The sequence below is a fragment of the Vombatus ursinus genome, unplaced genomic scaffold, assembly GCF_900497805.2.
Source record: "Vombatus ursinus unplaced genomic scaffold, bare-nosed wombat genome assembly UNPS02014832.1, whole genome shotgun sequence".
NCBI lineage: Eukaryota > Metazoa > Chordata > Mammalia > Diprotodontia > Vombatidae > Vombatus > Vombatus ursinus.
Window position 1 is genome coordinate 17610540 of NW_020954610.1, and position 25214 is coordinate 17635753.

The following is a 25214-nucleotide window of genomic DNA, read 5'->3' on the forward strand; positions in this document are numbered from 1 at the left end:
AGGTTAAGGATAGGAGCAAGGGAATAATAATAATAACAACAAAAAAATTAATCTACTGACTAATTCTTAAATCATTACTTGCAACAAGCTAATGCTACATGGTAAAATTTAGACTCTTCTAAGCATACAAAGTGCTCTATGATTTGGCCCAAAATATCTTCTGAATGTTACCACCAAATAACCATCTTCCGGAACCCTCCAATCTAACCAAAAGGTTACTCAATTCCCTGCCTCCATGCTTTTGCTCTGCTCCATCCACCTAAAATATCTCTCCCCTTCCCTGACTAAATAAAGCTTGTTTATCCTGCAAAACCATAGTAACATTTTCCCCATAAAACCTTCCCTTACAGACCCAACCTATATTTAATATATTCACAATATTTACCAATTGAGCCACATCACACCCACTAAGTATTCCATGCCTTTTCCCTCCTCTCTATTCTCTCTCACCTCAGCTCCCCATAGGTTCAGTAATCCTCTATATACAGATTACTCCCAAATCTATACATCTAATCCTAAATCACTAATTGTCTATTGGAAATTTCACAAAATTCATTATCTTTACTAATCAAACTCATTGTTCTTACACGCTTCCCTATTACTGTCAAAGGTACTATCATCCTTCAAATCACCCAGCTTCACACAAACTCAAGTGTCATTCTTGACTCTTCAGTCTCACCCCACAGATCCAGTTGTTAATCTTGTCATTTTTACCTCTACATCTCTATACATCCCCATCTCTTCATTCACATAGCAACCAATGCATTTATAGTAGTAAGTCCTCATCACTTCTTGACTATACTACTGCATTTCTAATTGGTCTCTTTGCCCCAAGCCTCTCCACTCCAAGCCATCTCCCACACTGCTGTGAAAGGTGACTTTCCTTACATGTGAGTCAGATCAAGTCAACACTATCCTCCTCTTTCTCTTCATTAAACTCCAATGGCTGCCTATTCATTTTCAGATCAAATATAAACTCCAACTTAGCATTTAGAATTCTTCTATCATCATTTACCACCTGGCCATACTTCCAGATTTGATGGTCAGAAACTTATCATTCTGCAAGATGAAACAAACTCTGAAATTCACACCTCCTCACCACCCATGGGGCTCCTGCCTCCCTCTGATTGGAGAGAGTGAAGGGTGGACAGTGGAGAACTCCTCCCATATCCTTGACCGGTCAAGGAAGACACTCAGGGATTGACCTCATCATTTCCCACCCAGCTGCCCTCCTAGTCGGCATAATTATCAGAAATTTATTTTTCTCCAAGATCTATTCAACTCTATTACCTCCTTAGATGATTTCCCATCCTAGATGAAGAACTTCATTAGCCCCATGCTACCCAAATATCTCCCTCCTTCAAACTCCTCCCCACCCCAGCTTTTCAGGTTCTTTTTATGTGCTGTCCTTGCCCCTTTCCCCCACCATTACACTGTGACCTCCATGAGGATAGGGGCTGTTTTATGCCTTTCTTTGGATCCCTGATGTTCAGCACAGTACCTAGCACATAGCAGATGCTTAAATGTTTATTGACTCTTCACAACCTGGCCTTTTCTATTTTCCAGCTTTTTGACATATTATTCCCCTCCACAAACTATCTATCTTGGACTTTTTCCTTTTAACACTAAGCATACCATCTCCTCCCTCCTTGGCTTCTATATTGCCTATAATGCTCTCCAACCATACCTCCACCTCTTAGAAGTCCTGGCTTCCTTCAAACACCACTTTCTGCAGGAGACCTCTAATGGGATTGGATTCCATCCCCTAACACCTCAATCACTAGTGCCTTCCCCTCCCTACTACTCATGTTTCATGCAGATACAGGATAGGAATTATTTCACTTTTATCTCTGCATCCACAGCATTTAGCACCAACAGTGAATGCATTTAATAAATGCTTGAAAACTGATTTTGAATGCCTGTGATTAGCATAGTGTTGTTTTTTGTAACATGCTTATTTAATAAAGGGTTAATTTCAATAGATGGAAAAACTGACATTCATGTTACTGAAAAAATAAAACATGTAATAAGTTAAGACTTATTTTTCCCTGTTATTATTCCAACCCTATTAGTTCCCTTCAATATTAAAATGAATAGTTCAAAAAGCTCATCCTAACATATTATATTTTTAATTAAACTAAGAACAAAAGGCAAATTAGCTGTGTGGCCTTGAGTATACCAGTATTTCTGAGAATCAATTCCTCAGCTATAAAATGAAAGAGCTTGATTAGAAAAATCCAAAGGTGGCTTTCTGCCCTAAAATTCTAGGATATTTCATACAGAATGCTTTGTAAAGAGTTTAATTCCTCTAATCCTGGGGTCAGCAAATTACAGCTGGAAAGCCAAATCTGGCTTTATTTTAAAATGTAAAAGCCATCCTTAGTTCACAGGTCACAAAAAACAGACAGTGGGCTGGAATTGGCTCATGGGCAGTAGTTTGCCTAACCCTGCTCTAATCTAAACTACCATATTTTAAAGATGAAGTATTTCAAAAGAAAAAAGCAATCATATTATATGGCTGAGAATGAAACTTTAGAAATGGACACCCTTTTCAAAGAATTTTTGATAACAGCAATAAAGTGTGCTAACTTACTGAATACTTTAGCGTTAATGAAATCTGCCCTAAAGTTCAAGTCCTCAGGTTTCCAACAAACATTTACAGAGAAAAAAAGACTCAATATGTCAAGGCTGAGCCTTATTTTTAGGACTTAGATTTTAGACCAAACAGAATTCAGAATTTAAATTTGTATGTACAACAGACTATTCTGCAATATATTACTTTGACCCATTGTGCATATCATCTATGTTTACCACAGGAATAAAATGACAAAATGGACTATTTGCCACATATACTGTCACGTAAAGCCAAACCTTTATAAATAAAAAATCAAATTTTCACTATACCTGTAGCTGGAGTCGAATTGCTCATGGTAAAAGGCCCCTTAGTAATACCAGAAGAAAGAAGCTCATCAGATCCCCGCTAAAAATGGGAAGGAAAAAAAAAAAGTTAAAACAGGCTTTCTACAATGGGACTATATAACTAGGCAGCACATGCTGTCGGCATCAAGGGTTATTTTGATTACATAAAAAGTGACAAATTATAAGCCCTGCTCTACTCTGAACTGCCAAGAATTTTCTGTCCATAATATAAGACCCTATTCTAACAACAGAGTACAGAGAAAATTAAGCCTCTAACATATAAACAATTCTCATTTCTCAAAAGTAAGTTTTTTAAATTATAGTTTACAAAATTATCTTATTCCCCATTTAAGCATTACTCTAAGATCATAATACAATTCCTAAATGTTTTTTACAGAAGTCTAAATACAACACTGTTGAAGGCAAGTTGGCATATCAAAATACCTTGCTTTTGTAAAATTTGATCTACAAACTGAATTTGGAGTCAAAGGACCTCAAAATTAAAACCCCGGTTTTATTTATTATCTGTGTGACTTTGGACAAATGACTCAGACCCCCTGCCTGATAACTCCATAAAATGAGAGAACTAAACTAGGTGACTTCTAAGGACCTTCCAAAATCTAAATCCTTATAAACTACAAAACATGATGATGTTACAAAATATTTCAACACAGATTTGTTAAAACAGCAAGCTCCACTATGACATTTAAATCATGGCTTTATTCAAACTCATTTTAGGTACCATATTAGACATATGTTGGACAAAATACTGGATACTAGGTATCAAAAGGCAAGTAAAACTCCAAAAGATCAAAAAAAAAATTTGAGACTAATGATTTTCACAATTTCCTAATGTAAAAATTACATGAGAAACAAATGCCAACTGCTCCTCAGTAATATGTTATAAAGTAAATCATGGCAGAAATAATACATTAGGTCAAATAGTCTTACTTCCTTAGAAGATTAAAAATATAACTCAAATGAAGCTATGGCAAATGGTTCCTAGGATTTAGGGCTGGAAGGGACCTTGGAAGATCACCTACTCCAATTATATAATTTTAAAAACAATAAACCTGAAGCCTAACTAATAAAATGACTTACATAAGGTTCCAGAGGTATTAAGCCACAGCCAGGTGATTGTCCTCCTCCCTTTTAAAGCATGTGTTTCAACTGCCAAGCAAGAAAAGTTCGCTTTTACAGCTTTTTACATTTATACCATAATCACATCCAAGTACTTGCTGGATATCCTTTATATTCCCTTGATTAAAAAAAATTGGTTTCTTATTTTTATTATATATAATCAAGTAAATTTAATGTGATAAAACTTTTGTGATAAGGACTTTTGTGATAAGGAATGGGTAAGATAAAACCAACTTTAACAGTAGACTAGCACATTTCACTTGTGTGCCTCTTGTGTGACTCTGGGCAAAAGCCATTTAATCTTCTCAGGGTTTCAGTCTCATCTCTTAAATGAAATGTTTAGACTAGGTGGTCTTTAAGGTCCCTCCCTGCTCTAGAACTGTGATCCTATATGCTTCAGGAAAACCAGAAAGGTCAGAGAGAACTTGGGGAGGGATGGGGGAAGGAGGAGAAGCAGCCAAAAAAAAAAAAAATTAAATAAGAGGACTTCAAGTGCCCTGGAGTCCCAGAGACCCAGGGAAGAAAAATGAATAAGGTGTACACAGGCCTAAAGCCAAGGAAGGAAACTGGAGCAGAATGGCACAGAATGGAAAAATGAAATGTTCTTCCTCAACCTAGGGGCCAAGATAAGATTTAAAAGAGCCATGATAGCTACAGACCAGTTTAAGGACCAGAGGAAATGATATCTGGGCTGAACTGGATGGAACTTGATAAGCTTGATCTACAACATGCCCTACATCCCTATACAACATTAAAGTGAGAAAAAGGAACTGCAGCTAACTGTGTTCTAAACTATACCAGTAAACCCCAATATGTGACTTCATTTTAAATCAGAACAACTTCAACCTTTGTATAGAACTCATGGATTTTATGTTTAAAAACTTCTTCACAATTACTTTGGAAAAGCAGATATTGGAAGCATCATCCCAAATTTATGTAACTATGGGCAAATCACAGAATGAAAGAGGCTCAGAGAGGTTGACTTGCCCAATGTCACAATTTATAGTACAAGGAGTCAGGATTTAAATCCAGGTCTTTCCTGGTTCTACACATCTTTCCACTAAATCTCTTTTGCTGCTCAGTTTATTTATCCTTTCCTTTTAAAAATTTAAATCATGTCTAAATCAAAATAAGCAAAACCCCCAAAATTTTCTATTCCCCCATTAGCAAAAACTATGCATCTATAACAACAAGATTAAGTGATAGCAGTTGCCATACCCCAGAAGAAATCCCCCCACTACACTCTTAGTTAAGGTGAAAAAGAAAAATAATAAGAAATGGTTATGCCAGTTTGTTTCTTTACCAACTAATCCATGTCCTTATTTGTCCTCAGTGTAACTATTTGTACTAGAAACTTTTCAAAAATGCTGATTCTGGTCACCATATTACACAAATGGGGAGAATATGTTAGTGGAAAAAAACACTTGTGGGAAGTATTTTTTTACACTCCTCTGGGAAAAAAAAAAGTACTTTAATGAACTGTGATATGATGCAGTAGCCATTCTAGAATGTCAGTCAAACAACTACTTTTATGTACTCTTTTCCTGCCTTAGAGTTTTTAATTTAATTTCTTAAGAAAGAAGAAAATCAATTCATAGTTGACTTACAGTATAAGTCTTACAGTAAACTCTTACATGATATTCCACCAAACCAAATTCTTTAGTTTATATCCATTCTTAATTGCTTTCTCTGGCTAGCCCCAATTCTTGGAACAGTCTCCCTCCTCAACTTCACCTACTGACTTCTTTGGCTTCCTTTAAGTCCCAACTAAAATTCCAAATCTCACTAGAAGCCTTCCCCAAATCTCTCTTCTAACACGGCCTTCCCAGATAACCTCAATTCCAGTGTCTTCCTTCTACGGATTCATTCCTATTTATACTTTACTCAGTTTGTTTGTACATAACATTGGTATGCCCCATTAGAACATAAGTTCCTTGAGGGAGGGGACTGTCTTCTGACTCTTTTTTGTACCCCCAGTCCTTAGCACAGTACCTGGAACATGGTAGGTACTTAATAAAATTTTATTGATTGATTTTCTAGGACTCATTAACCAAGCTAAAACTACAGTATTTTAAAACAATATACAACATTAAAAACCAGTGCCTATAATTAAGCTGATAACTATAATGATAATGGTATACGATACTAACTTCCAGGTATATCCTAAAAACAAACCAAAAAACCCCTTAAATTTGTTTGTAAAATGTGGCATAATAAACTTTTAGTAAGTCTCTTTTTCAATTAATCAACAAATATCTATTAAACATTCTGTGCCACGCGATGTGCTAGGTGCTAGGAATGCAAAAACAAAAATGAAACAGTTCCTGCTACTTAAGGACCTCACATTCTGTGGGGGAAGACACGTACATATGTTAGTATACAAAAAAGTCAATAGGGACAGCTAGGTGGCACAGTGGATAGAGCACCGGCCCTGAAGTCAGGAGGACCTGAGTTCAAATCCGAGGCCTCAGACCAAACATTTGACACTTACTAGCTGTGTGACCCTGGGCAAGTCACTTAACCCAAATTGTCTGGGGGAAAAAAAAATCAATAAAAGGTAACTAAAGGAAGAGAGTAAGCAATTAGAATTTAGGAGAAAAAAGAGGTAAGAAAAGTTCTCAAGAAAAAAATGGCACTTGATGTGGAGCGATTCAGGTAGTGGAGGTGAGGAAGGAGTGCATTTCAATGGGGAAAAGTCTGCAAAGGCAGCAGAGAATGGGGATGAAGTTATCAGTAGAGGCTGAGTGTCCTATGTGTGGAACAGCAAGAAGGCCAGGATAGGTAGCCCATTGGTAGTAAAGTACAATGAAGCTGGAAAGGTAAGATGGAGCAGATCGTAAAGGACTTTAAATGCCTACTGTATCTGACGCTAAAGAACACGTTTCACTCCCCTGCCACAAACTCTAGATTCTATCTTTGGCATTTAACGCCCTTCACGATCTTGCTCCAACCTCCCTTTCTGGCCAAATTATATTATCCCCTTTGCACACTGTACATATTTCAGCCAATGAGCCTACTTGATGTTCCTCCTTGGTATCCTTTGCACAAGCTGTCCCATTTCTGAAATCCACTCCTTAAAATTACTAGCTCAGTTCAAATGTCCCCTCCAAAAAGTCTCTCCTTATTGCCTTGGCTACTAAGGTCTCCCGTTCAAAATAACTTTGTATTTATTTTGTATATACTTATATGGATACATGTTGTCTCTCTTCCACTCCCACCCCTACCCCCCAATAAAATGCACACACCTTGGCAGCAGGTTGTTTCATTTTCTTCCTATTCTCTGCAATTTAGCATATTGACAATTGGATACACTGCAAAATAGGTGCTTAAAATGAGAAAGTGGCTCTTTTCCTTGTCAAATAACAACCCTACAAGTACCCTGAATCCTATCACCTCCTATCTTCTCCAGATGATTCCCCCATTATCATTCCCACTAATCTTCAATCTCTCCTAAATGACATGTTCCTCAGTTACCACACACACACATACAAGTGTTGCTCATCCTTAAAGGATGAAAAACCTTCAATGAATCCTATTTCTTCTATCACCCTTCATCCTTCCTCCCTTCCTCAGCTAAACGTTTATGGGAGAAAAAAACCATCTAGCTATGTTTGCTATCTCTACTTCCTTATTCAACTGACCTTTTAATAGCCACATCAAATGGCCTTTACTCAATCCTCACCCTTCAAGCAGCATTTGACACTGTTGACTACCTCCTCCTCCTCCATCCATTATTGGTTTCTGTGACTGCTCTATCTTGGTTTTTTTTACCTATCAGACCTTACCTTAGTATCCACTGCCCAATTTGATCAAAGTAACATACACTAATTATACCTGTCACTCAAGACTGTTTTGGGCCTTCTATCTTCTCTAATTTCTGTCTCATCAGCTCCCATGGTTTCAACTGATCTATGCAGATTACTCCCAGGTCTATATATCCAGCCCCTCTCTCTCCTGAGCTCTCATCTCACGTCACTAAATGTCTACTGGACAATCAAACAGGATACTCTAAGAGCATCTTAAACTTAACATGTCCAAAACAAAACATTATCTTTACCTCCCCAAACTCACCCCTCTTCCAAACCTCCCTATTACTGTCAAAGGCATCACTTCCATGTCATCCTTGACTCAGTCACTCTCACTCACCCCACATATCCAATCAGTTGCCAAACCCTGTCATTTTTATTTCCACAGACTCTGTAATATAAAATCCCATCTCTCCACTCACATAGCCATCACTCTAATTCAGGCATTTATCTCTTGCCAAGACTACTGCAATAGCCTTCTAATTGGTCTCTCTGTCTCAAGTTTCTCATTCCAAACTTCCACACAAGCTAAAATGCTTGGCTTAAAGTTTGAGTGTAATCATGTCAACCCTACATTTCCTCCTCCTGTGTTTGGCATTTAAAACTCTTCATCACCTTAGTCCTTCCAACCTTTCCAGACTTTTTACACACTATTCCCCCCTCCATGAATTCTACAGTTGAGACATTTCGGTCTTGTTTCTGTTTCTTCACAGGATACGCTATCTCCCTTCTCTATGCCTCTGCACTACCTGGAATGTTCTCTCCTGCTCACTCTCACCTCTTGAAATTCCGGACATCTTTCAAGTATCAGTTCACTTTCTGTAGGAGGCCTTTCCTTGTCCTTGTTCATTTTGCCCATCTCCTTCCCTCCTCCGTCAAATGAGTGGGCCTTCCCCTCTACAGTTACCTTCCAACAACTCTCCAAGTGTCTTTCAAGTCCTTATTTATGTACACGTCTCCTCACCATGAGAGCAAAGACTCTTATTTTCATATACCTAGTGCTTAGCACAGTTCTTGTGTCAACATTAAGAGTTTAATAATGCTTCTTGATAGACTGATTTAAAAAAAGATGTCATCAATTTCCTGATAAGATGGTTACCTGAATTCAGATCAGACCCCCTGGGTTCCCACAAACCCACTCCAGTTTTAAAAAAAAAAGCCCAGAGATACACATCAGACCAAATGGTGATCAAGAAATCCAATGAGACTCCATAACAAGTAATTATTTATTAATCACCTATATTACGTGCCAGGCACCACGCTAAGCATTTGAGGATACAAAGAAAGGCAAAAGAAGGAGCTCACAATCTAATGGGGAAGACGATATCCAAATAACTATGGGCAACTAAGCTATATAAAGGACAAATGGGAAATAATCAACCGAAGAAAAGCACTAGAATTAAGAGGGATTGGGAAAGGCTTCCTGTAAGTAGGATTTTACCTGGGACTTGAAAGAAAACAGGAGGTAGAAGTGAGGAGGAAGAACATTCCTGGCATGAGAAACAGTCAAAAAAACACACACACAAAAAAACCAAAAACCCAAATATCCAGAAGAGATAGCGTCTTGTTTGAGGAAAGAGGCCAGTGTCACCAGATCACAGAGAAAGAGGAGTCACAAGATGTAGAAAGGATTAATGTAAGGGATTTCTTCTACCCCAGAATTGTATAATAATGCTAGCTGGAAATTCCTAAAGAATACAAAAGGGAGGTGTCATCAAAGCCAATAATGCAGGACAGTATAGGCACCCTGAAACAGTGTGACATATGGAGCATATAAGACTCAGGTGTCCAGATGTGGCAAAAACAAAGAGTTCCGGGGCAGCTGGGTGGTACAGTGGATAGAGCACCAGCCGTGAAGTCAGGAAGACCTGAGCTCAAATCCCCGGCCTCACACCAAATACTTGACACTTACTAGCTGTGTGACCCTGGGCAAGTCACGTAACCCCAATTGCCTAAAAAACAAAACAAAACAAAAACAAAACAGAGGGTTCCCTTGAGACAGTCTGCAAGTCTAAGGATATAGCAACTATAAAACAACCTTAAGGCAAGTAATAGACAATCTAGGACACTCCAGATCAGGGTCACCAGGGAGAACACTGAAGATCCAGCATCCTGAACTTCAAAATTCAGGGGGATCCAGAGAAAAAACTATGGAGTCTGAATGAATATTGAAGCATACTATTTTCTCTTTTTTTTTTCTTTCTTGTGGTTTTTCCCTTTTGATTCTTTTTTTCACAATATGACTGATGTAATGAAGCATGTCATCTGTCTCCTAACAGAGAAGTAATGGACACAAGATTGACAGATACACATTTTTGGATATGGCTACTATGTGGATTAATTTTGCTTGACTTTATTAATACTTTATTAAAATTTGAGAGGAAGGAGGTTGAGCAATAATAACGCAAAAGAAAAAGAAAAAGAGGGTCTGTAAAAAGCACAGAAGAGAACTCAAAAGCAAGTAAGTACAGGCAAGCAGGATAAAATAATATGTAATTCATTTTTTGTGTTATGCTATGTACACTGAATTTTTTTGTTTTGTTTTGGTGTTCTGGGCTGTGTACACTGCAATGCTTTTTTTTTGATGTTTTGAGTTTAGAATAAATTTTTTTTTCTAAAAAACAACACAGGTTAAAATCAATACTTTTAATCATAAAAGGTAGAAGGAAAGAAAGATGCACTTCTTGAGACCCAGCTTCCTCCCTAATAAAAAGAGGCCTAAAATAGACAATCTCAAAGCTTCCTTCTGGCTCTGAAGACCATGCCACCAGATAAACAGCTGTCTTAAACCAAGCTTTGATGTAGACAAATCATGCTCTCAGAATTCCATTTCCTTATATTGTATCTTCCTTTTGGTGCCCCCTCTACAAAAGTGCTCTGACTTCTTTCACCCACAGAGGTATACTCCGTGGGCTGACCCTCCCCTATCTGCATCTCCCCTATCTTATTAACATCTACATAGAGTCCCATTTCAATTCATTGGTAAAATAATCTATGATCAAAAAGTAACAGAAGCTATTGGGTTACTTCTTTCCCAAGTAACTAATTAACTTTTTTTACCTGGGGTCTTTAGGAAACAATGTTTTAACCCAAAGAATAATAAGGTGTAAATTTCAGGGATTGTAGTAATAGCAATAGCTCACATTTAAATAAAACTTTATAATCGACAAAGCTCTTTTTTCATGCCATCATACTTTCGTAAGATCATAGATCTCAAACCAGAAAGAACCTTAAGTTATTCAGTCCAATCCTGTAAGGAACCTAAGGTTCAAAGAGGATCAAAGAATGATTTGTAGAGGTCACCGAACCATTAATAGTAGAGCCAGAACTCAAATTCAGGTTTTATGACTTTAAAATCAACACTTTTTACTTTAAAATTTTCTCTTATAAACATTTTCTTTTTGTGGCCCAGCTCTGATACAAGCAACCTCTGCCACCGACATATACACAGATCAGATCAGCAACTTCTTTTAGTTCTTACTAAGTTGGCTGACGGACTGAGAGGTTAAATGTCTAGTTTCCCCACCACATACCCTTCCAAGGCCAGCTACTTCTAAGTTTACTCTAAGAAAAAGCGATCAAGAAATTTAATTTATTCTTTATGTCCTTAAATTATGTCTCTGTCCTTGCCAAAAGAAAAGCAAAACAGTGTAAGAAACATTCATAAACACTTGCACACCCACCGGACACCAATCAGCAACCATTTATTAAATGTCTACTAAGGCACTAGGCATACCAAAATACAAACAAAAACCCAAACCACATCCCTTCTTATTCTGGTTCCATGTGAATTCTTAATGAAGGTACTAAAAAAAAAAAAAAAAAAACCACCAACTTCTATAGCACAGATTTCACCCAAATGTATTAGTTAATTCTTCATATCCCCATTCCTACACAAAGCAGCAAAATCAACATTAAATAATCAAATCAAATGATTAAACCCAATTAAGTTCATACGAATAGACATCTTTACTAGAGAGAATATATTAGAAGGTTATTTTTAAATCTTCGTGATACCACTGGACAATAAACTCATGGTCTTACACAAATGAAATAAATTTTTATTCCCCTGACTCCCTCCTCTCCAAAAAATCCCTGACTACTCTTCTTAACCAAAAACTTTAGCAAGTGCAGGAAATTTTAAAATACTAAAACTTCTTTAAACATGTTATCTAGAATTACATCTTTTTAAACTCTCCTGTAACTTTTTTTTTTTTGGCGATGCAATTGGGGTTAAGTGACTCGCCCAAGGTCACACAGTTAGTAAGTGTCAAGTGTCTGAGGTCATATTTGAACTCAGGTCCTCCTGACTCCAAGGCCAGTGCTCTACCCACTACGCCACCTAGCTGCCCCTTTTTTGTAACATTTTTGAAAAATAATGCTGTTACCACTTAAAATAAGACACTGTAAAAACTTCCCAGAAATCATCAGTTTCTTCAACTACAGTAGTTTAATACAAAAATATGTAGTTATTAAACATACCTTTATAGAATCAAGTGTACAACTGGCTATTTTAAAATCTTACTTCTGAGTTTAAAAATTCAGAGCTAAATGGAAAACCTAGCTTTGAAGTATGATATCTAGACATTTAGTGTCATATGTTAGAAAGGGATATGGATCAATGTTTATTAAACAGGATAAAACGGGTCCTACCCAGTAATTAAAACTATACCAAAAAATGTAATTTGTTTTGCATCATATCTAGACACGAAATATTTTAAATGGGGGTAAAAAAAGGGCTAAATTCCTAACAATTATTTTGGTAACTAAGGTGTACTAGTAAACTTTTCTTTGGAAAATTTTAAAGATATGCACATATACTGACATACCACTTGCCTTCTTAATGAGTAGCAAAGGAGGGAATCTGGAACTCAAACTTTTTTTAAATATTAAAAATAAATGTAAAGTTTCAAATATAATTTGCAAAACCTATCTCCTTTGGCAGCCCATTTCACTTTTGGAGAGCTCTAATTGTTAAGAAGTTTTTCCTGACCTCAAGACTAAATTTGATTTTTCTAACTTCTAGCCATTGCTTCTTGCTTTGGCCACTAGGCTAAAACAGATCTAACCCTTCCTCCACAAGCAAGCCTTTCAATATTTGAAATGGGTATAAGATACATTGCCCATCAACATCCAAAGTCCTAAACCCCCTTCCAGAGTCTTCTTTCAACCTTTCTCATGTAATTTGAACTCAATACCATTTATCATCCTGGCTGCCCTTCTCTAGGTACTCTCCAGTTCATCAATGTCCTTGAAAAACTGGAGAATCAAGAATTAACACAATACTCTAGATATGTTCCCATCAACGTAGAGCACCCAAAATAAATAAATAAACTTTTTAAAACCACCTTAATTCCTGAAAACTATGCCTCTCTTAATGCAGATCAATATCATAAGTTGCCACATTATATTACTGGCCCATAAATAATAAATTTGCAGGTGACTAAAACTGTCAGTTCTTTAGCAGATGAACTGTTTTAAGTTATATGGCTCCCTAATCTACACTTGTGAAACTGATTTTTCTGAACCCAAGTCTAACATTTTATATTTATCTCTGTTGAATTTTATCTAAACAGTTACAGTCCACAGGTCCAGCCTAAGATCTTTTGGGGGTGAGTTCATTGTACCTTGTTATGTTTTAATTTAAAAATATACTAAATCTTAATTTTAGCAAGATGCTGAGTATAAAAATATTATCTATGAAATGGTTTCTATCCTCAAGCAGTTTAAAATAAGGGCAAACCCTTTAAAAAGTTTTTGTTATATTCTTCCAGTTTTATATGGCTGAAATACGCAGCACAAGAGGATAACCAACCATCATGGAGAGATACATATGGTAGATGTGAACAAGCTACAAAATAAGATAAGAAATTTCAAAGAACACTAATAAGGATATTATCAAGGAAATGACCAAGAGAAGATAGGCTGATACAGGGTAAAAGAGAGGTAACAGATGTACAGAAGTACCAGCTGCCTCCTGGTACTTTTATGATGATCCTGCTTTCTGCCTGTGATGAACTTGTTAAAAACCACGGAAGAGTCACAAAGAATGGGTAGGAACAGGTGGATCACTTGAAGGAACAGCAAAATCTCTAAGATCACAAATCTGTTTGACTTCTTTGAAGATGAAAAAATATTAAGCTGAAAAGTTTTGTTTAAAGAAAACAGTACAGTACTAAGAGTCAGGAGATTTGAATCTCATCCCTTAGGTTTAGAAGCTTTGTGACTATGAGATCAATTAACTTCTCCAAGTCTCAGTTCCTTCAGATGCATTATAAAGATTATGCATCTCATAGGATGCAACTCACAGGATTACTGCGTAGAACAAAATAACTTTCATGATTTATAAACTGTATGTTTATAATAGAAACATTCTCACCTACTTATATGCTCCTTCCATAGATCTCAAGTCAAAAGACTATTTCAAAGAAGAGACAGTTTAAGCTGGAAATACATTTACATATTCTACTACAGTTATTAGCTGTGAAAGTTTTTCAACTTTCAAATAAAGATTTTTTTAAAATTAAATGAAAGCTTCAGTGTCTGACAGAAGAGAAGAGAAAGAAATCATAATAATATAGTGGATACATGGAACCAAAGAATATTAGTTTAAGAAATGAATGATTCCTCCACCCTCATTTTATAGATAAGGAAAAGACCAGGAGAGGTGAAATGTCTTCCCCAAACTCACACAGTCACTAACTGGCAGAGCTAGGACTAAAATACTGATCTTCTGGACTCTTTCCAGTGCTCTTTATACTATACCATAGTGTGACTTAACCTTACATAACCAAATAAACCAAATACATTGAAGGCAGATATCAAAGAAAACAGAATACTGATTCAACAAATTGATCAGAAATCTCCTAAGCAACCTGGTCCAAAGTTTACACAGCCAGCAGCTGTTCCATGGACCTGTTAACTTAGTGGCTAGCTAGCTGACAGCTTCATTGTTTGATGCATCAATTATTAAAGCTCTCTCCCAATGAAATACAGAAGGAAAAAACAATATCGTAATTAAGGAGCCAATAAACGAATTTTAATGTTAAACTTGAGAATCTACTCTGCCTAGCATAAAAGGACTATTATGACAAAGATAATATATGAGCTTAAAAAACTTTAGTCATTTAAGAAATACGAAAGGAAGTTAAAAACAGCTCTCAATTCATGTTGCCACTAAAATAGAGATGGACTGTTATTTTAGTTAAAATACCTATCACATACATGAATAATATAACTTAGTATCTTTGGATATGCTAAGAGCTCCTGATACATATAAAACACAACAGACATTTTAAGTGATGATTACTGCAGCTAAAAACTGTATAATAAATCTAGCAAAATTACCTCTTCTTCAGAAGTTCTTCAAATAATCAACATATTTATAAATCTAAGAAAAAAATATGCACCATCTGGCTAAGGAGTTTAAGAAGTAATTTAATTGAAAAAGGAATATTATTTCAAACATTACTACGTGATTTAAATCATTAAATCAAAAGGGAAAGTTTGCTTTTAAATAAGGAAAACAAACCCCACAGTATGTTAAACTGTATTATGTGTGTGCTCACAAGCACATACGCATAAACGCATAAACACACACATACACACACACACACCCCTCCCCCACCTCATAGCTGCCCTACTGAATGAAAACAGAAACAATGTTCACAGAAACTAGGATAATTTCATGCAAATGAACTATCAAAGTACATTATAAACACAATTTTAAAGAGTTCTATTATATAAATAGAATATAATAGAATATAGAATATATAAATTCTATTTATCCATCTTTCATTTCTACACAAGCAACTAATCTATTTTCCTTTAATGATAAGCTAATAAGCATATCAAGAGAATAACATCAGTAATATCTTGATATCAACATAAGCTTTAAAAATTTTTCCAGGATATTCTTGTGGATAAGAGAAAAAATATGAAAATGATTGCTGTTTGATGAAGTGGCAGTTGGCTGAATAGCCATATACCAGTGTTAATTAAAAGATTTGTGTTAAATGGACTATGATGGGCAGCTAGGTGGCATAAATAAAAAAAAAGTCACTGGTTTTGGACTCAGGAAAACTTAAGTTCAAATCCAACTGCAGTCACTTTGTAACCCTGGGCAAGTCATTTAATTTCCACCTGCCTCAGTTTCCTCAAATGTAAAATAAGGATAATAATAGCACCTACTTCCCAAAGTTGTTGTGAGGATCAAGAGATAATAATTGTTAGCCCAGTGCCTGGCACATAGTAGTTGCTTAATAAATACTTCTACATGTATGTGATCCTATGATTGCTTCAAGGTTCTGTCTATAGGTTTGTCCTATTCAAAACTTTTATCAATGATATGGATGAACACATGGAAAGTAAACTTACTGAACATGTAATGACAGAGTTATGAGAAGCATTGTGTCACTATTTTAGTGACCTATCACAATGTACTCCAAACTTTTTAGACTGGTCATACCTATCAGTAAGATTTTTGAAAAGGTACTAGATCCCATTTATATTTTCTCATTTATAAACTACCTAATTATAATTATGTATATTGTAAAACTCAAAAAGCAATATTAAGAAAGAATGGGATAAAGAAGAAATATTTGATCCTGAGCCAACAGGGAGCCACCCCCTAGAGTTTATTGAGTAAAGGGAAAAGATGGTCAGACCTGCACTTTTGGAAAATCACTTTGGCAGCTATGAAGAGAATGGACTGAAGAAGAGAAAAACATGAGTCTTAGAGGCCAATTAGGAGGCTACTGCAACAGTTCAGGTGAGAGATAAGGGTCTAAGAGGTCCCCAAACTTATGTGGCCTACCATCCACTTTTCAAAAAGAAAAAATTAAAAATTAAAAAAAAAAAAATAATAATCACTCAGTACGCCCCTGGAAATCTACTTTCCTTAACCCTTTAATGGTTTTTAAATTTGCATTTCAAAAGAATATGAATTTTTAAATGACGCATCTTAAATTTAATAATTTATTGTAAATTTGTTGGTTTTTTTCCTGCACTGAAATTTTGATGATGCAATATTGCATCATGTAATCATATAGTATCATATTGTAAATAAATCATTACATGCACATATTCCTTGCTGATGCATGCTGGACTTCCTGACAACACAAGATATGCTCTCCTTTCAACACCTGCTTGTTAAGACCTGTCAGCAGACTTGACCACTGATCAGTCATAATTTGCATTTTGTGTTTTTATTTGGAAAATGTAATTGCTATGGCTTTAGCTCTGTTACATAACAGATGAAACATGTACAAACAGTTTTTCAAAATTTTCCTCTTTTTCCTTATGCTTCCACTGCCCCTTTATTTTTATTCAGTGCCCCTCTAATTGCACCCGAGGCTACTACCAACCCTCCAAGATTGGTCCAGGGGCCCCCCCGGGGAAATATCACCCACTTTGGCAACTTCTGGATGGTAGTAGCTATATAAACATAGAGATGGGGACAAAAGTAAGAGATACAGAGATAGAAAATACAAGATCTGGCTACTGACTGGATACATATGGGGTAAGAGGATATATCGGGTAAGGAACTGAAGTTGACACCAAGACAGTAAACCTAGGTTACTTCTTATAGCACAGTATTCCACTATATTCATAAACCATAATTTCTTCAGCCATTCTCCAACTTCCAAATGACTGACAGAACTTAAGGAAAAACTGAAAAAAAAAATTAACTATGTTCCCTGTACATAATTAAGCAAACATAGGAAAAATGTCAACTATTTCTCTAATTAATTTATACTCTTAACATAATACCAATGAGCTACTACATATAATTTAGATAAAACTGTAACAAAATTCATATGGAAAAACAGAAGAACAAGACTATCAAAAAGGATTAAGTACTGAAGTTGAATTTTTGAAGGGAGATTGTCTAATAGATGCTCAAATGTATTATAAAGTGGAAAATGTTTAAAACTACCTGTTACTAGATTTTAGAAACAGAAGGAAAGATCAATAATATATTAGCATTTAATAAAAAACTAAAAATAAAAAACCTACTGAATAAGGAAAAATCATTAGTTAAATTAGATAAAGGAAAAAAAATAGGTATGATGATCTACAACCGCACACCATATATTATGAATGGATTAAACATTTTTATTAAAAAAAATCTAACTACAAAAAGTAATGCTATATTTTTCTCCATGAAAAGCACCACCCCATCAGAAGAAAACAAAAACAACCCCCCACACACACCTCATCCAAAAAAGAGAAATAATGAAAACAAAAACAGGAGTTTGATTAATACTTCTTTATTATCTAGCTTCTTCCAAGCTTATTTCAAGTTCCCCTTATATAAAGCCTCCCTTGATCCCCTCAGTTGCTAATACTCTTTCCCAACTCAATGTACCAAGTATGAGACATAAATCTGTATACACACTGTATTCCCCCCAAGTAAAAATACCAGTACCTTGAGGTCAGGAAGTATTTTCGTTTTGTGACCACTACTTAGCAATGCTCTGTAGAGTGTTTAAAAAGAAGTGTTTGTTGAATTGAAAGGTTACATTCAAATATATTTCTCAACTATAAACTTTGTTCCACTGTACACTGACATCTCGCTCATCTTAAGCTCAATACAGCAAAAGTTCAATTATATCCTCATTCAGTAAACATTTCTCATTCAAAAGCATATACCTAACATCTCTGACAGTATTTTAGAACTGAAATTTTATGCTTTTGAATTTTTTTAACTTGCTTCCTCTCCATACTGGCCAAATACAGCAATTTTTTTCCTATACATTGTTATTCTCTAGCCAGTGCAAAATCATTCTCAGAAAATGAGCAATTAAGCCTTTATTGTGTGCGAGGCAGTGCGCTCATCTAAAACTTCTAAATTTACCTAAGATATTAAGTTGTTATAAAAGATGCTAAAGTTTTCCTAAAATATACAATAAATTCTCCTTGTTTATCTTGGGAAAGACCTATGAAAAAGGTATCCTTTCACAGTTTAATAGACCAACTCAAGAAATTCTAGTTTGACAGGGTCCTAAAGTCACAAGATTTGTTCTCCAGCTTAGGGATCACTACTTGAGAATAATTAAGATTAATTCACCAGAATCACTCCCTCTTCTTCAGAGAAGCTGTCATCCAAATAGGATGACAGCAACCAACATGGTGTCCATTTGACTCAGTTATTTGACAAGTCAAATTTATCAAGAGTGATATGGTCATAGTAAACTTACAGGTATAAAGTGAAAATCAAGTTTCTTAAGTGATCAAAATAGTCTAATCCTCTCATACTTCAAATGGAACTGTGATCATATCACTTTGCTATCTACAGTGATGCAGATCAAAACCCATCCAGCCTTTCCTAAACTACACAATATTTATACATGTAAGAAATAGGAGGTTTACCTAATGTGTTCTCCAACACATTCTTCCCCCTTTTCTTGACATCACAAGAATGCCAGCAGAACACCGTAACTGTCTACCTGTCTTCCCTCTTCCTTAACCATGTGACCAGTTCATCTTCTCTTCCTCCCATACATTTTCTTGATGACATCTTAATCACGTTCTTCAAAGTTCTCCACTGGTTAAATGTTGCAACATGCTCACATCCACCATGTACCTTTCCATTGTCCAGTGTGTGATATTTACTTATAATTCTTTGGACACTATAGTATTCTGTGTCTCACTCCTCTATAGGGGGCACTAGTTATTAAAAAAGATGGCTTTTTGTTCCAGCCCATGAAACAAAGAATTTGGTCTTATTCTTAAAAAATTAGTTTCCTAAAAATGATCTAAAGGTGACTCATGAGCTTATATTATTCTCAAGAAGTTTTTATTTTCCTATTTTATTATCAAGGCCCAGGAATACATTTTTTAAAAATTAACTCCAACTACACTAATTTGAAATTAGTAATTAGGAGTAATTCTATTCAAGTCTAAGTTTATCTTTGTACTGCCATCTATGAAAAGAATATTTGAGGCAAGTCAAATTATACAACAAAATTATTGAAGGAAATATTTATCCTACTTAAGGGGTCAAATATTGTTTTCAAAAAATTGAACTGTACCGTATTTAATAATTAAACTTGTCATTTGCAATTGCTTTAATTTATTGCATTTTTAATTTAAAATTTAATTAAATGCATTAATCTTTAGAGCTAATTATGAAAGAACTCTTATTTGTCAACATTTAGCAATTAGTTCAAGTATGAATTTGAGAGTAAAAAACTTGTATATTTCAGTCTTCCTCTCCCCCCATTAGTCCAAAGTAGTAGTGTTTTGCTATACTAAAGAGTTACTAGGATTAAATTACTAAGGAAGTATTAATATAGGAGAACAAAAATACTGGCATGGAATAAAATGAATGCAAAAAAATTTAAGCACCTGTACTACATACAAAGAATATACATACAAAGTGAGACAGTCAGAACTTACATTTTAATAGAGGAGGCAACACATCTGGGTAAGTGCTGTGGTAGGATAGCTTTTATGATGATATCATAGACAATTTGAGCAGTGGTATCAATAATCCAAAAATATTAAAAGAATAAGAGACAATTCTTCAGAACACTACGTAGATGGAGAATCTATTAGAGACTTCTCCTATGGAATATTTGTGGTTTTCCACAAATACTCCATAAATCCCTCAGATTTAAGCAAGATTGGAAGGTGCAGAGACACTGTTAATATTATCTACCGAGGAAGTATGTATAACGATCAAACCAGAGATCAAAGTACCAACTGCATAAAATAAGCTACATCAAATTATGACTTGAAATTATTTTAATTAAAAGTAATGAATGATTACTATAAGGATAGGAATAAAGGGGAAGGGAATCAGGTCTGAAGGAGAGAGAGATAAGCATTTTGGTTCAATACTTAAAAAAAAAATTAAAGTCCCTTTAATATAATCCTGAACAGGCCTACCTCATATTGTCCTTCCATTGAGTGACAAGGTTCCAGAGAACTCTGGTTTTCATTTTATTTTTTTTCCCTTTCCCTCTCCAAAAACACTTTACCGATTTTTCTTAAGTGGTCCAAGAATTATGTTGTTATCACTCATGGCATCACTAAATCCCAGATTCAATCTTTCTCCTTGTCAGGTTACAATAGCTCATTGGCAGGAGTCAGCTTGAGTGGAGCCTCATAAGACAATAGGGACAGTTGAAGTGTATGTGGTACTTAAGGTATTCATTTCTGAAGATCTTTTCCCAAAGATTTCATTTGCATTTTCAGATAGAGATAGAGATAGATAGATAGATAGATAGACAGACAGACAGACTGATAACCACCACTAGAAGTTAAGCTCACCCTTCAAATATCCCCATGCATAAAATAAAATATACAAACTCCTGGCTTTGGGGGCAGGGAGAGTACAGTGAGGAGAAAATGCAGAACATTCAGAAATATGAGCTGTCCATTTGTCATAAATGTATCCTTCAGATACTATAAACCAAATTAATACAAATTACTGTTTGCCCATTCATGCTCAAATAAAAATTTTCCCCAAATCCAGTACATATTAAGTACTTTCTATGTGCAGAATGTGCTTTCATAAGTCTCACTATATTTTGTTTCTAAGTATAACAAAATTACACCAAATACGTGAAATTCAGCGACAATTCAAGCATAAAAAAAAGGATACAAAGATCATTTCCTGGGATTTTTTTTTCCCCATTTAACCATTTTGCTTCATTATAGATTATATATCCATGAATTATCACTGTTTTCTTTTAACTTAAAGTAACAAATTTTCTTCTATTCACTAAATACATTTCCAAATTCTTTAGTTTTCATTATATCTGATTTACTACATGAAGAAGTATAAATTTCCTTTAGATTCTCCGCAAGAAAACGAGAAATCATTCATGTCCCAATAGCTCAAGGATTACCATATAAAGTAGGCCTTCCAGAATAATTAAGGTTCATAAGAGCAGTGCAAAAAGAAAAAAAAAATCCAACTTATTCAGTTTTGGAAAGTTTACTAAATAATATAAAATATGCTGAGTAAGGAGTTGAAGATGACACTGACATTGTTAAGCCTGGGTGACTAGGATGATGGTAGTACACAATTTATGGTGCAGCTTAATAGCTGATGAACATAATTACACTTCCAAAAAGGCGACCCTACAAAATACATGGTAGAAGACTTGAATAATTAAGATGCTGGTGAAAATCCTTTTATTCATACAAGTATGTCTTTAATACCCTTTTATGCATAACAATGCACCTAAGTTTAAAAAAATTGCTGCCCTCTAAGAGTTTATAATATAGTTATAGAAAAAAAGATATCCACACCTAAAACAGTGAACTAATGACAAAAGGAAATATAAGACCGAATTGTGAAATGGTTTAAAATACCAAATGAAGATCTGAGACGGGTTCATTTGTGTCAGAGGCTTCAGGTAAAGTCTCTTAGAAAGAAGTACAGTTAGCCCAGAAAGATGGACTCTAAGAACCTATTGGATGATCCAATATGTCTACTGGAATGTAAAAGTATTGTAATGTGTTTAAACATTACATTTAATTTAGGAAATGAACTTTCCAGTATTTAGTTGGGAAAACCAGTTTTAAGACAAGTGACCTGACCCATTAAGTCACAAGCAAAATTCAATCTAAAGAGTATGAAAATTAATCATCAAGAATCTTTTAATTATGATTTATCTAATTTAGGTGATGTCCAACAAATAAGACAGATACTCACAGACCTTCACTCCGCTTTACTTTGAACTTGAAAGGCCTATTTCCACCTAGCAAAGTAAACTTTTATTATAAGAACTATTCATCATGGGGAAGAAAAAAACAAACATTCAGGCCAGCCTGGAACAGTAAACTCTAAACAGAAACTTCAGTCCTCCTCCCGAAAAACATATCTTAGAAGGAAACTATTATAATTTCCAGGGTATCACTTTGCAACTCACCCAATCTGACATAACATGAATCTGCTATTAGCAGAAGTGCTAAGATCACACCCCAAGGATAATCATCTTTCCTGGGCAGTCAAGTCACTCAAGTGAAAACCATTATATATTAGCTCAAACTTGATGCCAAAAGAACTGCAAGGAAACATCAAACCATTCATGGAAAGCTGAGATAACAAACTTAGAAGAAACCTAAGTCATTTTAAAATCAAAATTTTCATTTATTCTTGTAAGATTTTTTTTTATTTTGGCATGCAGCTGCATACTTTGATGAGCAAGTCTTCATGAGTGCTTTATTCCTTTTTTTTTAATAAAATCTGTGTATCAGCCCATTAAGAGGGAAAGTTAAAAAGATAGGAAATCCAAAGAAAGACAGCCCCCAAAAGGTCTTAATTCTAAGCCATCAGATACAGTAACAGCTGGTGTTCCTAGTCACACACACATTAAGAAAGGAAATTACATTGTCTCTGCCTGTTATTTTGACCTATTAAAAACAAAACCATATGTATATGTATAGCCTATATCAGATTGTGTGCTGTCTTGGGGAGGGAGGAGGAAAGGGAGGGAAGGGGAGAAAAATTTAAAACTCAAAAGCTTACGGAACTGATTGTTGATAAATCAAAATAAATTAATAAAAAAAAAAACCACACTATGTTACTCAGTACCACACTATGTTACTCAGTAATTCCTTAGATTCAGTTTTAAGAGGATTACAAGCTCAAGAGTCAACTGTAAGATATGATGCTGCATAAAGAAAAGCATATTCTCCATGATTTCTGAAAGGCTATGCTAGTGTAACACAAATCTGGTATATTCTACCCTGCTGGAAATAATAGGTATGTTCCTGACAAGAAATTAGGCCTCTTTTCAAAAAGACCAGCCAAGCGAAGAAGAGACAAGTTCATGACCAGTAAGCAGGCTGAGCATTTGGTGACTGAATAACTTGGCCACAGCAAAGAACTACAAAATGGTCATCAGTCCTCAGCAGCCTCTCTTTTGTGTCTGCAGTGATGGTGCAGAAAAAGAGGCAGAGGATGCTAAACAACACAGACATAAAACTATAGATATTTAACTCTTAGTACTCTAATTTTCTAAGTCTTTCCAATGTCTAACAAGTAGACGTGCTATTGAAGGCTATCAATCTTAACATTCTTATTAAAGACAGCTAAATAGCAGGTTGATTCAAGTTCTCCTTGGAGAATACTTGTGAATCCAAAAGCAACGAGAAACATTTAGTGGGACTCTTCTCTTCTGGTATTACAATGCTTGCTTGGGGTTTAAGCATTTACAACAGGACCATCATGAAAATAACTATTACATATGCACCAACATTTGTGGAAAAGGATAAGGAGGTATAGAAATTTTATAAAGAATTGAGTAATAACCTCCAAATTAAATCAACATATATGATGATACACTCTGACTTCAACACAAAGATGGGCACATGGCAGGATGTTGGAAAACATGGTTCAATGTCAAGAAAAATGAGGTCAAAGGCTTATAGACTAAACAGAATCTTGATAAAATATTAAGAAGGGAAATAAAAATGAGTTTATGGAAAACCTGGCAAGAGGTCCAATTATGTCAGACCATGGCAAGGGTATTTAAGAATTAAACTAGAACAAAAGAGGGAGAAGGGGAAGGAAGTAAAGATTTCTAAAGCAAATTTTGACTGCATTAATAAAAATGGAGTTGCCACATTTAGATTCTAACATCACTGTTCTCAATCTGATGCAGGAAAAGGTAGAAATAGCACTAAAGAAAAAGTTGAAAAGACAAAACAAACCAATGAAGTATCCACAAAGGAAATCCATGATGGAAGCAAAATAATTTTTAGGATATTACGATATTCTGTCTCAACACAGCTGGAAGACGGAAACATATATCAAAAATTTGAGGGGGAAAAATCACAGATTTTACTACTGAAAAACTGCAAGACAATAACAACTTCTCTCATCTCTAAAAAGTCCTTATGAGCATGATCTACATATGCATCAAGGACATCATTAATAAAGGTATGAGAAGGGAGTTAAAAGGTTTTCACAAAAGATATTCTATACCAAATTACATTTTCAATTATACAACCAATTAAAAAAGTACAAAGAATACAACTGTTTTACAACTATAAAAAAGCAAAACACTTGGTAAAGCAAAAAGCCACCTTAGATGGCTCTCCTCCAACAAGTATCCCACATACATGTCAAAAACATACAAGATTATTAGAGGGTCAATGAACAAAGTACTAAGACTTATACTCAAAGATGTACACAGAGTTCAAATACCAAAAAGATTCCTCCAGATGTTCTCATTAAGAGTTGACATTAGGTAGACTGTATCAAGCTGATAATTTCTGGAAAATCATGGGAAACCAGTCTATTTCTTTAAGATTATCCAAAGCATCCCAAGATATTTCTCTAGAACTTCTTTGTCCTACATTTTTCCTTCAAAATTAAAATGGAAA

The 25214-nt window shown here is 35.2% G+C and overlaps 1 protein-coding gene across 1 annotated transcript in view; it reads right to left on the minus strand.

Annotated features, from left to right (window-relative positions):
- The window catches only part of PTBP3 (polypyrimidine tract binding protein 3), an 88932-nt gene that overhangs the window by 51245 nt on the left and 12473 nt on the right, over positions 1-25214 (minus strand). The window contains 1 exon segment of the mRNA XM_027839071.1: positions 2905-2980. Coding sequence (XP_027694872.1) covers positions 2905-2980 — 76 coding nt within the window.